Source organism: Chinchilla lanigera, unplaced genomic scaffold, assembly GCF_000276665.1.
Source record: "Chinchilla lanigera isolate Chin_1 unplaced genomic scaffold, ChiLan1.0 scaffold00096, whole genome shotgun sequence".
NCBI lineage: Eukaryota > Metazoa > Chordata > Mammalia > Rodentia > Chinchillidae > Chinchilla > Chinchilla lanigera.
Window position 1 is genome coordinate 1,260,231 of NW_004955497.1, and position 16,243 is coordinate 1,276,473.

The 16,243-nt window shown below is 40.3% G+C and overlaps 1 protein-coding gene across 1 annotated transcript in view; it reads right to left on the reverse strand.

Moving 5' to 3' along the window:
- Positions 1-16,243, reverse strand: part of Cryl1 (crystallin, lambda 1) — a gene marked incomplete at its 5' end in the record, with an annotated part of 133,014 nt that overhangs the window by 76,524 nt on the left and 40,247 nt on the right. Inside the window, 1 exon segment of the mRNA XM_013505481.1 lies at positions 9,245-9,371. Within this exon segment, the coding sequence (XP_013360935.1) occupies positions 9,245-9,371 (127 nt within the window).

Below are 16,243 nucleotides of genomic sequence, written 5' to 3' on the forward strand. Positions count from 1 at the left end.
ACAACTATTGATAATCTCCTACCTCTTTTGTCTGTAACTCACTATCATTTGTCTATTTGTTTTCCTGAGAAACTACCTTATAGATAACAATATGTAAAACAATAACCATTGATAATTTCCTACCACTTTGTCTGTAATTTGGTAAGCCCCTCCTATTATTATGTTATCCTTCTTTTACTCTTTAAAATTAAAAAATAAATAAATATGGAAATTATGTCCCAGTTTATAAAATTAAAGATAATAAAGAACTCATAGGATTCTACTTCTGCCTAGGACATAGAGAGCATGGAAGAGCACTGCTCCACCCTAAAATCAAGAAAAAGTCAGATAAATTACAAAAGCTTGACTGTTCTTTAGCTCATTACAACTGAAGGCATAGAAAAACCAAATACAGTTCCCCCTTATCCACAAGGAATAAGTTTCAAGACCCCCAGTGGATGCCTGAAACTACAGGTAATACCAAACCCAATACATACTGCTTTTTCTTGTGAGTTTGGGACGGTAAGATATTAGTAAAAATAACTACCAATCATAAAAATATGATGTAATAAAACTTATGTGAATGTGGTCTTTCCTGAAGTCAAGGTAAATCTGACTGCTGATAAGACATAAGAAACTTTCTCCGATACAAGACTCACCCAACAGAAACGGGAGACCTTGATGGCTGCAATGGTTTAGACCTAATATGTTCCCCCAAAGCCTCAGTGTGTGGAATGTGATTGAATCACATGGGCATATGCTCATCACCATATTCACCCACTGATTAGTTCAGTAGCTAATGTGCTATAAGGAGGTGGGTGACTGGGGGTGTAAATTGGAAGGGTGTATTCTAATCCCTGGCTCCTCCCTTCTGTCTCTGCTTTCTGGCTACCTTGGGTTGAGCATCTCTTTCTCTGCCATCCTCTTTCTGCCTTGGAGCAAACAACCATGAGATAAAACTGTGAGCCAAAATAAACCTCTTCTCCTTTAAGTTGTGGGTGTTGGGAACTGTGTCCAGAGATGGGAAAGTCATTAAGACAGATTTTGGAATGGCAAGTACGGTCACTGCTGTGACTCTATCTGACCATGTGGTTCAGAAGCCTTTGGAAGTGGTTTGCAGGAGGAATTTGGAACAGTTTTGGATAGGCTGGGTAGCAAAGTCCTACAATGCTGTAAACCAAGCTTGATGGGAAATTCTGGTCAGAGCTTAGAAGACCAGAATGCTCAAAAAAGTGCAGTCAATGAAAGCCAGGTACAGCAAGTTTCAGTTCAGAATAAGGACTCAATTAGCAGTTGAACTAGAGGCAATGTGCATTATGCTCTGGCAGAAAATTTGTCTACATTTTCTGCATGTCCTGAGACTTTTATGAGAGGCTGAGATTAACGATGGCAGACTAATTAATCTGGCAGTGGAAATTTCAAAGCAGTCCCATGTTCAGGCTGTGACATGGGTACTCTTGGCTGTTTTCAGCCAGATCTTCAGTGACAATCAGAAGCAAAAAGCAAATGTAAAAGGTTTACAGTTTCATCAGAAAGGAAGCATCTGAGAATTTGGGGCCATGGCAATCTTGGTTGCTAAAAAAAGATTAGCTTTAAAGGAAGCCAAGTGCTTCGTATGGGAACAGTAGAAAAGATGGTTTGAGGGCATTTCAGAAATCAGCAAGACCCCACCTTTAGCACATGATAGTTCAGAATGTTTGAAGCTGATAGTGGGGCCCATAGTAACCATGAAAACAACAAAATAGAACTGCACCTGACATTTTAAGTAGATTGATTCAGTCCCCCACACAAACAATCTAGCAGAAAAAGAAATGTCAATATTCAATGAAGAATTATAAGAAATGCAAAAAAAGAAAGAGAGAAACAAAGAAAGGGGGAAAAAAAAACAATAAACTATCCCTTGTCAGTAAATGAAACAATCCATAGAACTAGACTCAGAAATACTAAGACATTAGAACTATCAGACAAGGAATTGAGGCAATATGTTAAGTGTTTTAGTGGCAAAGTGAAAAATGGGAAATTTATGCAAGAAATGAAAATGTCAGTAACAAAGATAAACACTGGTTTGACAGTGTGGCGGCTGGCCTCCAAGACATCCCCCAGTGACCCCAACCTCCTGGAATTCATGCCTCTGCAATGCTGAATTGGCCTGGTTAGTGTAACCTATAGGACACTGTAGGTATGACTTCCAAGAGTTGGTCATGGAAGACATGGCAGTTTTTGCCATGTGGTCTCCACTACTCATCTGTCATCATGTCATGAAGATATCTACACAGACCCATGGAATGGTTCATAGGGGACAATACCATGAGAGCCAATCCTTTTTTTGTTTTGTTTTGTTTTTTGCAGGGGGGTGGTTGTTGTTTTTTCCGGTACCAGGAATCGAACTCATGGCCTTGCGCTTGCCAGGCAGGCGCTGTGCTGCTGAGCTAAATCCCCACCCACCAAGAGCCAATCCTAAGGAGAGGTCTGCAGGGATTGAGTTCACAAGGCATGGGGATATGAACTCCTACCTACTAATCTGGCAGCCAGCTGAAGGATCCATCTTGAGAATGGTCCATCTGACCAAACCAAGCCTTGCATAATAGCAGCCCGGGCAAGAATTAATGTTAAAAAAAAAAAAAAAAAGCTAAAGCCAGACCTAGTCAGTCAAGGCATTCTCAACATAGTATATGTTGACTGTCTCTTTAAGCCACTAAGTTTCATTACACAGTAACAAATAACACACACAGCCTCATTAGCAGACTCTACATAGATGAAGAAAGACTCATCATAACTGAAGATAGAAGAAAGGAAGGAAGGAAGGGATGGAGCGTTTAAAGATTGCAGAAACCACGAAATATGGTAATATATATGTAATTGTAATCCCAGAACAAGAAAAGAAAATAAGGCAGAAAAAAATTTGAAGAGATACTTCCAACAAAAACAAATCTACAAATCCAACAAGGTCATCCAAGAACACCAAGCAGGACAAATACCAAACACACACAGACACACACACACACACACACACACACCATATTCAAATTGCTAAAAACACAGCTTGAAAATCTTGATGTAAGACAGAGAAAAAAGAACACATTATATACAGAGAAATAAAGATAAGAATTAAAACAAACCTTTCAGAAACAAACCAGAAGACAATCCATTGACATCTTAAAAGAACTGAAAGAGGAAAAAACCTTCACCAGAAAATTCGACACACAGCAGTCATTTAAAAATGAAGGAAAAATTGTGGAGAAATGTTTTTCTTAAACAAAAGCAAAGAGAATTCCTTATAAGCAGACCTGCTCTATAAGAAGCAGTAAAGTCTTTCAGGCAGAAAGAAAATACCAAGCAAAATTTTGATTTACACAAATAAAAAAGGAGTTTGGGATGGTAAAAATGAAGGTAAATTTAATTTAATTTTAATCACACTAAAAGTTGACTGTGTGAAGAAAACTATGTTGTCTTATAGGATATGTAAAAGGAGAATCTGGTAACAGTACAAAAAAATAGAAGAAATGGAGAGCATACCATTGTAAGCCTCTTATATAATACATGGAGACTGTGATTAATTTAAAAATGGTTTTATAAACCCTATGGTAATCACCAAAAAAAACAAGAGGTATAAATAACAAGTCAGTCAATAAAATAAGATTAAATTATAAAATATACCCACTCCAAAATCCAGCCAAAAAGGAGGACAGGGAGATATTTAAGAAGGAACAAATGGAAAACACTGAGCAAGACAGTATGTTGAAGTCAAACCTAATCCATAATTACATTAAATGTAATGACCCAAACACTAATTAAAGAGCAAAGACTGTCCGATGGTATATAAAAGCAAGATCCAGCTATATTCTTGGATTGGATTCACTGAAAAATGAATCCATAGTTATAGCTGAAGATTTCACCATCTTTCTCTCAATCGGTAAACAAGCAGACAGAAAATCCATTAGGATAGAGAACTCCTGAACCACACTGTAAAGCAACTTGACCTAGTAGATATTATTGTTTCCTCCATCCAATAACAACAGAATGCACATTCAACTATATACAGAATATTTACCATGATAGATCATGTGCTAGGTTATAAAACACACCTCAACAAACTTAATCAAATTAAAATAATATAAAGCATGTTCTTGGACCATAAATTAAGTTAAAAATCAATAACAAGATATCTGGAAAGCACCCCAAAAGTTATAAATTAAACAATATGTTTCTAAGTTTTCTATGAGTAAAAGAGTCACAGAGAAATCAGGAAGTACTTTTAATCCAATGACAGTAAAAATAATATATCAAAATTTGTGGGAAATAGCTCTAAAGTATAAATGTATATTAAATGCTTATATTAAAAAAATATAGGCCTCAAGCCTGTAAAATTTTCTAAGGTTATACCTGAGAAAAGGAAGACAATCCAAAAGAAACAGAAGGAAGAAAATAAAGCCGATAGCAGAAATCAGTGAAATATAAAAATACATATAAGTATATATATAATATAAAAAATAACATTAGAGAAAAATCAATGAGACCAAAACCTATTTTTTTCAAAGTATTAGTAAAACTGATATAACTACTTCAGGAAAAAAACAGAAAACAAAAATTAGTATCATGAATAAAGAAGAAATACCAATACAAACTCTAGACATTAAAATGTTATCAATAAAGTTATCCCTATAAATTCAAAAATTCCTTGAGAAATAAAACCTTTCAAAGTTTATTCAGATAGAAATAGATAACCCAAATAGTCCTGTATCTACACTGAATTCATTAAAGTCTTCCAAATCATAAAACTTGAAGCCTAGATAGTTTCCTTGGTAAATGCTTCAAAACATTTAAAAAGAAATAAAATCAATCCCACACAAGCTCTTCCAGGAGACAGAAAAGGAGATAATATTTTCTAACTCATTTATAAGACTAGTGTGATAGGAAAACCAGCTGAAAAATGACAAGGAAATAAAACTTCAGACCACTATTTCTCATAAACATAGATAGATAAGATCTCTCAACAAATATTAGCAAACTGAACCCAAAAAATACAAAAAATGAGAAACCATCATGACCAAGTGAGGTTGATTGTGGGTGTGTAGGTTTGTTCAAGAGTCTAAAATAAGCCAGTAACATTCGTCAAATGTGGAAGGTCCTAAGTTGAATCCTGACCACCTGGGAGAAAAAATCACCATAACAATAGACAAAAAGGGTTACACAAGATCATATTAGTAGAGAAAGAAAACATATTTGACAAAATTCAAAGTTCAACATCCATTCATGCTACCAAATCTTAACAAACTAGGAATTAAAGGAGACTTCCTTAACCTGATAAAAGGCATCAAAAAAAGAGGAACTCTGACATCACAATTAGCAGTGAAAGAATGCTTTCCCTGTAGTAATCAGGAGTAAAGCTGGATATTTGATTTTATACTCCCATTTAACAGCACTAGATAGCCCAGCCAGTTCAATAAGCTAAAAATAAATAAATAAAAGTCATGCGCTGGGGATACAGCTCAGTGGCACAACGCCAGCCTGGCAAGCGAAAGGTCCTGAGTTTGATTCCCACTACCAAAAGAAAAAGTCATATCATTTGTAAGAGAAGAAATAAAACTCATTCACAGGCATGAGTTTATATAGAAAATCCAAAAACTCTACAAAAAAAAGCTACTGATGAGAACTAATGAATGAGTTTAGCAAGGTTATAGGATACAAGGTCAATACACACAAAACTTAATTGTATTTCTATATACTAATGGTAAACTGGAAATTGAAAAATTTTACTGTACTATTTATAATGGCATTAAAATCATTAAATACATATGTACAGATCTAATGAAATATGTGCAGGATCTGTATGATAACTAACTGTAAAATGGAGAAATTCTTAAAGACTAAATACTATAAATGAAGAGCTATAACATGTTCTTTAGAAAATTCAATTTTGTCAAGATGCCAATTATCTCTTAAACTGCTCTACAAATTCACCAGAACATCAATCAAAATCTCAGCAGGAATTATTTTCTTTCTCTTTTTTTTAGAAATTAACATCCTGATTTTAAAATATAAAGCAAGCCAGGTGTAGTGGCACATGACTGTAATCCTAACACTCAGGAAGCTGAGGCAGGAGGATCACCACAAGTTCAAGGCCAGCTTGGGCTACATAGTGAATTCAAAGCTACATAGCAAGACCCTGTCTCCAAAAAAAAAGTGAAGGAAAGGAACTAGAATAGTTACAACAAATTTGGAAAACTCACATTATCTGGCTTCAAAGTTTACTATAAACAAAGTCTCATAGACACCCAGATCAATCCAGAAAGAAGCCTTTACACAGGGCCAACAGATTTTTAACAAGTTTCCCGAGTTAGTTTGCATCCTCCTCCTCTTCTTTCCTCTCCTACTCCTGCCTCAGTGCTATTTTGCGTAACAGATGAGATGAGGCTCAACACGTAAGCACATTCACTTAACCCATGACACAGAGCCAGGCCTTGGAGAAACACAGTTTTCAGCACCTACTGTGCATGAAACACCATTATTTTGCTCCATGTCATTTGTTCATTACCAAAACTCTACAAAAAAGGCCATATCATAAAACAATGGCCATTTATGCAGCATTTTCCATGTGCCAAGTACTGTGTTAAGCACTCTCAGAACCTGATAAAGTAGCATATTCGCCTCTAAAATTATCCCTTAAAAGAAGGACTCACCTTGTATTTCAAGACATTTTGATGTTCTCATATTATGCAGGGTTTTCCATTTTTTGAAAAACAATATACTATTTGAAGTCACATTAGCCTAAACTAATTCAATCATGCTAATTTTATATGTTTACAGAAATCATTTGATAGTCTATTTTTTAAAAATAGGAAGGGCAAAGAAATTTAACATAAGCTGGATATAGTGGTGTATGCCTCTGGTCTCAGCATTTGGAGGCAGAAGTATCACTTGAGCCCAGGAGATCAAGACCAGCCCAAACAACATAGCAAGATGTTGTCTCAAAAAAAAAAAAAAAAAAAAAAGATATTTTCATTATTCCTGGGGCATGACTTCACACCTGCTAGTGATGGGAAATTTGTAAATAAGCTTTATAAAGATGAATTTTTAAAAGCAGCATAGCAAATTGTCATGTTTTGGAACCATAAGTATCCTCCTACAGAAAGAAAAATATACCTACACATCAGGGAGTTAGTAATTAAGAATGTAGATAAAATTCCCAATGCCAGCAGCACAGACGGATTCCACAAGCCCCATCTACTGAATGTCTCTGAGGAAGCAAAGACACCAGGCTCTGGGAAACTAGAGAGACTCAAGAAACAACTCTCACGAGTTACAGAGGCCAGACTAGTCTGAACCAAAGCATCTTGTGAATATTCCAGTAATACATGACGTACTCATATCCCAGACCACACTTCATGACCAAACAAGTTAGATCTTATGTGTGTACAGTACGACACTCCTCCATTTAACTATTATAGCAGTCAGCCCTCCATATCGTGGTCCATATCCACAGATTCAACCAGCCACAGATGGAAAATATTCAGGAAAAAAGCTGAACCTACACTGAACATGTCAGACAATTTTTCTGGTCATTATTCCCTAAACAGTACAGTATAACAGCTGTTTACATTCTATTAGGTATTACAGTTCATCTAGGGAGGATGCAAAGAGAATGTACACAGGAGCTATGCAGACATTACGCCACTTTATGTAAGGGTCCCGAGCATCTGATTTGGTATTCTGGGTACTGAAGGGTGACTACATCCAGTTAACCTTCACTGGAAAAATGGAGGCCTGTCTTTCAGCAGAGTCAGCTTTGATATGAGCCCACGGAAACTCTCACATCATCCCAGGACTGTAGCTACCACCTCATAAGTGGAGTCTACAAGGTAAGGAACTTGTCAAAGCCAAACAGGTGCTAAGTACAAAGTGCCCCAAGGCCACCTGACCTAAGTGTGGGTCTGAACCACACGCTCTAAGGCAAAGGATGCCCACCTGCCTTTGCCACTTCCCCTGGTGCCCAACGTGAGAAGCGTACACCTGCCTTGAAAGCTAAATTCACATGAAGAAGCTTCTTCATGTGAAGAAGCTTCTTTGGGAAGTTCACACTACAGGAGCCTCCGATCCCCTGCAGGGGCCTTCAGCACATGGAGAGATAGAGGACACTCGCCCTTCACCCACTGTGGCCATGTTCTAACCCCCAGGAGAGGCCTGGTCCCGGAGGGAGGACTCACCCTACACATACTGTATTTTTTCATGATAAAGTTGAATTTACAAACTAGGAATGGTAAGAGATTCTTACCATTCTACTCTAAAAGTGACATGAATGTGGTCTCCTTCTTGAAAGAGTCAAAACTTTTAATACTTTTGGACTGCATTAACTGTAGGTCAATAACAAGGAGGTACTGTTGTATACTGGAAAGATAACAGGAATTAAAAACAGTCCTCGCCTTATGATCTATCTCGATACACATGTCTTAAAGGGACTAGAGAAACTTTAGAGCCACAAAGACCTAGAACCTCCATCTCTTCTATTTTGACCTTAATCACAGAGCAGCAGCTGACCATAAAACACACACTGCCTTTTTGGTTTGCTCCCAAATTCTCAGTTAGAATATCATCCTAGGAGCAACATGAAATGTATGACTCACAGCATACAAAATATCCAGGAGGGGTACTGGGAATAATGATCTGAGTTTTAGGTAAATTTGCTTAAATACTACAACAGTAATGGTGCCCTTTTAGAAGAGAACGTTATCCCTTGGGTTCTAGGACAGCAAAGCCTGCAGGCACAGGACCTGCAGGATGGATTCCTGGGAAGGTCATGGAGCTCCAACCCTAGAGCTGCCCCAGCTCCCCTGCAGCCCAGGTAACAGTGCCTGTGAGGATTCCTCTTTATTAAGCAAAGTTGTTGGAGAGGCTAAACACAAGTGAAAGGTTTTCTTTTAGATTTCGTTAAGCTTTTATTAAATTGTATATGAGAACAAGAACATAATCTTTCAGGCCAGGGATATAGCTCAGCGGCACAGCACCTGCCTGGCAAGCACAAAGTCGTGAGTTTGATTCCCGGTACCAACAACAACAAAAAGACTATAACCTTCATTTCTCACTATTTTTGCTCAAAATTATAACACCTCTAAGATATAAGCTTATCATAGTAGTTTTCTAAGAACCTCTATGGGGATGTTTTGAGGACCCTGCTGCCTGCCACTTGGAGGGCTCACCATGTCCTGAACTTTCAGATGGGAAGGAAGCAGTCTCCACCCCACACCCTGGATGCCGATGTCCCGCTCACCTGAATGTGTATGGCGCCCTCTACTGCTTCTGCAATGTTGGCGCAGCCACTGATGAGGGACAGCTGCTGTTCCACACTCAGGGTGCCTTTCAGGGAACCCGACTGCTCCAGCAGCTTCATCTCCTTTCTTGGAAAGAGAAAGAGTAGTGGCTGTAAGCAATCACAAGTCAATTTAGAAGAAAAGCTCAGTGTGAATTCTTATCAGGGGAATGCAAATCAAAATCAGTGAGACACCAGCTCTCCCGTTAGGGTGCTATCCAACACCCCCGCTAAAGCCCCCAAACCAGAAAACACCCAGTGTTGTGAGGGTGTGGAGAAACCGGGACCCTTGCGCACTGCTGGTGCAGCTGTAAGTGCTACAGCCTCGTGGACAGCAGCATGGAGACCCCTCAAAGAGTCAAAAAGAATTACCGTGTGATCCAGAAACCCTATTTCAGGTATGGACCAAAAAGATGCGAAAGCAAAGTCTTAAAAAGACCTTGGTCCCCCCATGTTCACAGCAGCACCACTCACCATAGCCAAGAGCAGGAGCAATGTAAGGTCCGTGGATGGTCGAAACAAGAGAAAACAAGCAGAGTGTTGTATGTCCTCACAATGGGACATTATTCAGCCTCGGAGAGGAAGGAAGTTCCAGCACATGCCACAGTGTGCGTGGACCTTGAGGATGTTATGCTGAATGAAGTAAGTCAGACACAAAAGGACAGATTCTCTGTGATTTTACTTACATGAAAAGCATGACAAATAGTCCAATTCACAGAGAAAGAAAGCAGAATAATGGTTTCCAAGGCCAGAGGGCTTGGGGGAATGAGAGTTAGTGTTTCATGAGTATAGAGTATGTCTTAGGGTTTACAAGGGAAAGGGTTTAATACAGGATACATAATTTATAGGATTATTTTATGATATTCCCCTGAAGAGTCAAATGTAAAAGAGTACAGGAGATCTGTCCGTGCACTACAGACCCAAGGAATCCAACTGAGGCCCTGGATGCCAGAGCAGTATCCTGCATGAGTCCAGTTGAAGACCTAGAGCTCATGACAATGTCTCATACGAGTATGTAACAAGGATCTGCCCTGGGAAGGCGCAAAGGCCAGTGGCTGAAGCTAAAAAGTCTGCACCAGCGGGATGAAAGATCTGTGACAGCAGGCTGAGGAATCCACACTGGAACCAGGAAATAATGCTCAAGGTAAGGACCAGAGCTCTCCCCAAGAGAACCTCAGCCATCCTCAGTGATAGGGAGGACCTGAACTCCTCCAACAGTGAGAACAGCTGAGTTCATATCAGGAGAACCAGCAGGACAAGCTCCTCCAGGAGAATCAACAGCACACCACCCTCCAGCTCTCCTTTTATGTTATTGACGACAGTCCTCAGGTTGGCCTTCCACACCCAGAACCACACTGGTTTGGTTCCGCTGGGTGTCACAAACTGACCATTAGTTAATCCAGCACAAAGGTCCAGTTTGAAGACAGATGGTGGTGATGTCTTCACAGCAATGTGAATGTACTTAATGCCACTCAACTGTGCATTGACAAATTGTTAAGATCATAAATTTTGTTACATGCACTTTACCACAATTTTAAACTGTTTAAATTAAATTTGTAAAAAATAAAGGATAAAACAAGGCCAGTCGGGTGGGCCAGAAGAAGACTGGAAAGCACTGGTTCTTTGTCCTCATCGCTGGGTCAGTCCCCTGGAGCAGAAGAGCTGACAGAGAGTGTCTCCCAGTCAGGGCCAATATCCTGGTATGTGACCAGTGCAGCCAGCCCAGGGCCCGTGCTCAGAGGGCCCTCCTGGATTTCATACTGTGCTGTCACCATCTTAAAGTTTTCAATACAGTCTGAGGAAGGAGTCCCGTATTTGCATATCTGCACTGAGACACGAATTATGAGGCCAATTCTGCTTATAATTCAAGAAGCACTAAATAAACCAGGCAGAATCTGTACACGAACACACACAGTTGTCTGAGGAACAACAGCTGTGCCTTCCAAAATATTCAGGGTCTCTCTATGCAGTTCAGGCTGGCCCTGAGCTCACTTTGTAGCCCAGGCTGGTCTCAAACTCACAAGGATCCTCCTGCCTCAGCCTCCCAAATGCTGGGATTACAGGCATGTGCCACCACGCCCAGCCTTTCAGTGAATTTTTTAACCAGTAGCCAAGTAGTTTTTACATCATTTCATATCATATTTTTAAACTAATAGTTAAAAGTTATACATATTTATAGGGTATCATGTGATGTTTTGGTACATGGATACAATATGTAATGTTCAAGTCAGCATAAACATATCTATCTCCTCTAATGATTATCATTTCTTTATGGTGAAAACATTCAAAATCCCTCTAGCTTTTAAAAAATGCACTATACTTTATCTGTATTCACACTGCTGTGCACTCCAAATGTTCCTGTTCCCTCCTAAGCAACGCTCAGAGCCTGCAGACCGCCTCTCCTCGTCCCTCCTCCTCCCAGCCTCTGGTGACTGCTGTTCGATGAGATCAACTGTTTCAGATTCTACATAGGACTGAGGTCATGCGATGCTTGTCTTTCTGTGACGGTTTTTCTTAAAGATGCGGATGTCCTTCAGCCAAAAGCCAGTAGGAGCACACAGCAGGGGAAGACATCAGATCTGCAGAGTCAGGGAGATACTTGCAGGGCTCTCAGCAAGGCATCTCAGAAAGGGGGTCCCAGAGATCCCTGCAGCCAAACTTGGCTCTGGTGGGAACATTAGCAGGAGGCTGAAGGAAGTGGGGCTTACTGCCTGAGATGCTGTCAGAAAGCAAGGCAGGGGCTGGGGATTTAGCTCAGTGGCACAGCGCCTGCCTGGCAAGCACAAGGTCGTGAGTTCAATTCCCGGTACCAAAAAAAAAAAAAAGAAAAAAAGAAAGAAAGAAAGGCAACTGGAAGACTGAGAACCTCACTAAATCTTTCCAGATGGAAGGAGACTAGCCCAAGACAAAGCCAGAACCAAGAAAGGGTGCTTGGTATTGTAAGTCACGCGGTGACCTTGCTCTTGCCCACGCTTAGCCAGGTTTATGATGCTTGCCGCCTGTCATGACTACAAGGGACCTTGTGTGAAGGCGCTCTGTGAGGCCACTTGGAGCCAGCACCACAGCACAGCGAAGGGTGCTCTTTGCTTTGGTTTTAGTTTCTTCTCTTCCTTAATGCTGTGCATTTGTGCTCGCTTTTAGGTATAATGGGGTCACTGTCATTACTGAAAAGGGGATACGCCAAAGTATAAATGAGTTTCTGTGTTATCTTAAGCAAAAACAATCTTTGTGGAGAAGATCATGCATCCCCCACTAACCGGGCAGGCAGTGTCTCCTGCCTAAGGAATAAAAAGGGTAAAAGACAGTGTAGGTCACAATGGGGCTTGGGCTTGAATTGCTGAAGGAGAGAAAGCATGAAATTTTTCTAATATAAGTCATTCGGAAGATCTATAATATGTCAGCTGAGGTGTGTGTGCATGCCTGTAGGATATACAGACGGGTTTATATCTGTACACACACACACTTTAAAATGTTAAAATGGGGTAAGGGGAATATAGCTCAGTGGTACAGCACTTGCCTAGCATGTCTGAGGCCCGGTGTTCAATCTCTAACACTACAAAAAATAAAGAAAATAAAATGGGCCTGAAAATGGCTTATTTTGGATGATCAAAGGATCAGAAGCCCTCCCCACACGTCATTACACACAAAACAACTCACAGTGGGACACTTAGTAACCGTGACCACCCCACGACATGGAGGCATTTTCTTTCATACAGAATGATCTCTTGAAGCAGAGGGTTATACAGTCAGTCAGTTCATGAAAAATGTACAAAACAAAACACATTTCTTATCCTTTCATCAGGAAGTTTATACAAGCTGTAGAGATTCTGTGGCATCTTGGCAATAGATTAGAAATTTAAACATTTATACATTTGACAGCTAAAGTCAAGCAGTTTGAGGTCAATTCAAAAAATACACATTTGAAATACTATTGAGGGAAACACAACAAAAAGTTTACAAGAAAAAGCTCCCCGCTAAGATAAAAAAGAACGAACAGCAAAGCTGACTGTCGGCGGCGGTCCTGCAAGCAGGCATTAGGTACAGGGCCGCAGACTCCATGGACGAAAACCGCACTGGTTCCCTGCATCAGCACCCCGAGCAGAGCACTGCCTGACCCAAAGATCACTTGGTTTCATTCCATAGAACGCTTTTGACTCCTCTTCCAAAAATGTTTAGGTGGACAACTTTGTAAATATAATAAAAACTCTAACTTGCATATTTTTAAGTGAGTTGATTCTATGATATGGAAATTACATTTGAATAAAGTTGTACTGACTTCCTATGGCTACTGGAACAAATTACCAGAAACTGTTGTTTGTAGCTTATACAATGCACATGTACCATGTTACCGCTCTGGAGATCAGAAATCTCCGCTAGGCTAACATCTGAGCGGCCGGGCGGGGTGAGTTCTGCTGACGGGCAGAATCCGTTCTTTGCTTTTCCAGCTTCCAGAGGCTGCCCGCGTCCCGCAGCTCGGGCCTTCCACCTCCTGCCTTCTGTGACTGTATGGAGCCCACCTGCACGCCGCAGTCTTGGTCCAAGTGTGCCGCAAGGCCCTGTGTCAAAGGCTGAGCGTGCCCAGCATGGCACTGTTGAGAGACAGTGGAAATCAGCCTGGTGTCAGGGGGCACACCTATAATCCCAAGACTCTGGGAAGTTGAGGCAGGAAGACCACAGATTCCAGCCCAGCCTGGACAACCAAGCAAGACTCTGTCTCAAAATTTAAAAAAAAAAAAAAATTAAAAAGCACCAAGTACGTAAAAGTGCAAAAGCCCTGGGTTCAACCCCAGTACAAAAAAAATAGTGGAAACTTAGAGGTGGAGATGGTCCGAGGGCACTGCGGGTACATCCTCAAAGGAGACAACAGGACCAAAGGCCTCTCCTCCCTTTCCTTCCCTTTCCAGCTGCCATGATGTAAATTGGCCCCACCCTGATGCACTGCACCCACACAAGCAGCAGGCAGCAGAAATAAACCCGTCCTCGTTCTAAACTGACTGTCTCAGGTGTACGTTATAGGGATGAACAGCTGACTAACACGTTGGATGATCCAGGACAATCTCCCCACCTTGCCATCCTTCACTTAACCACGTCTTTAGCCATTTAAGGTAACATAATCACAGACTCCAGGCCTGGGGACAAGGACATCTTTGGGGAAGCTTAAAAGCTTTTAGAACAAACAGAACATGTATATAGAATGCCTGTGTAAAGCACCGTCCAACTATGCCTATGCAGTAAGAGGATTTGTCTAATAGCGCCACCTCTGAAGAGGTTATGATGAGCTTTCTGTGCTCTGTCGATATCACTCCACCCTCCCCTGGCTGTTGTCAGCTGTTGTGAAATTTGTTGTCAATTTGTCATTCCTTACAGGTACGCTGTTTTCCCTCTAGCAGCTTATATGACCTGTATCTTGCTCCTTGGTGTTTCATAGTTTCACCGTGCTGCATGTAAATATAGACTTTTTATCCACTTTGCTTGGGACACATTGCTCTTCCAGAATCCAAGGATTCATGGCTTCAGTTGACATGACCTCGCTATCACTGTACCTTCACGGTGGAAAAAGGATCGCCTCTTCAACAAACGGTGCTGGGGAAACTGGGTACCCACATGCAGAAGACTGAAACTTGACCCTTATCTCTCACCCTGTGCAAAACTCCACTCAAAATGGATCAAAGACCTAAATCTAAAACATGAAACCCTGAAACTATGAGAAGAAAATAAAGGAAATACTTCAAGACATTGATATAAGGAATGATTTTTACATGACCCCAAAAGCATAGGAAACAAACACAAAAATTAACAGATGGGATTACATCAAACTAAAAATCTTCTGCCAAGCAAAGAAACAAAACAACAAAGGAAAGAGATGACTTACAAAATAGGAGAAAATATTTGCCAATTGTCTATCTGACAAAGGATTAAGATCCAGAACATGTAAGGAACTCAAAGAAACAGCAAATAAGAGTACAATTTTTAGATGGGCAAAAGGGGTTGGGGATGTGCACTGATATAGCACTGGCTCAGTATGTACCAAGGTCCTGGGGTCAATCCCTAGTATCAAAAAATAAACGAATAAAAACAAATAAAAATGGGAGAATCATCTGAATAGACAATTCTCAAAAGAACTAATACAAATGGAAAGGAGAACAAGAGACGGAGGGAGGTAATGAAAATGCTCACTATGTATACCTAAAGTGTACCAACAAATTTAATTAATAATTTTTTAAAAGAGACAAAAGGACGGGGAAAAGGGAAAGGAATGAAAAAAGAATTAACATGTATTTATTTTAGTTACTTTTCTCCTTGCTGAGACAAAATAGCCAACACCCACAAGTTAAAGAAGGAAAGATTTATTTTGGTTCACAGTTTGTAGAGGTTTCAGTCCATAGTTGGTTGGCTGTAAGGCAGGGTGGCATGGCAGACAGGCACTGCAGAGAAGAAACAGTTCATGCAAGGCAGAAGACAGCAAAAGCAGGCAAGTGACCCACAACAAGCCTCTTTCTGTCCCTTATATCTTATCCAGGCCACCTGCTCTTAGGGTGGGTAGCACTCACACCCCTAATCCTAGCATCCTTAATCCTAGTATTACACCATGAATAAGTCCCAGCATCACACATTTTCTAGCCACCTCTGAGAAGCCCCACCTACGACTGCATGAGGCTTTGGAGGGACATCTAGACACAAGCCATAATGGTGTTATATACAGGTACCAACTCCCCACAATGAATGCAATCATATGTACCACAAACATGTACTAATACCAAATAAAAATTGGAAAAAGAAAAAAACAAATACAAATGGCAAAAATATATGAAAAATACTCAGTATCATTTGGTATGCATTATTTTAAAAACCTATAGTATATATATTTGCCCAGTATTCTCAAGTACTTTGAAGTGGAAAGGGTTTTTCAGAATACTTCCTCTGTCGTATTACCAGAAACAGAACTCTAGACTTTAAGGT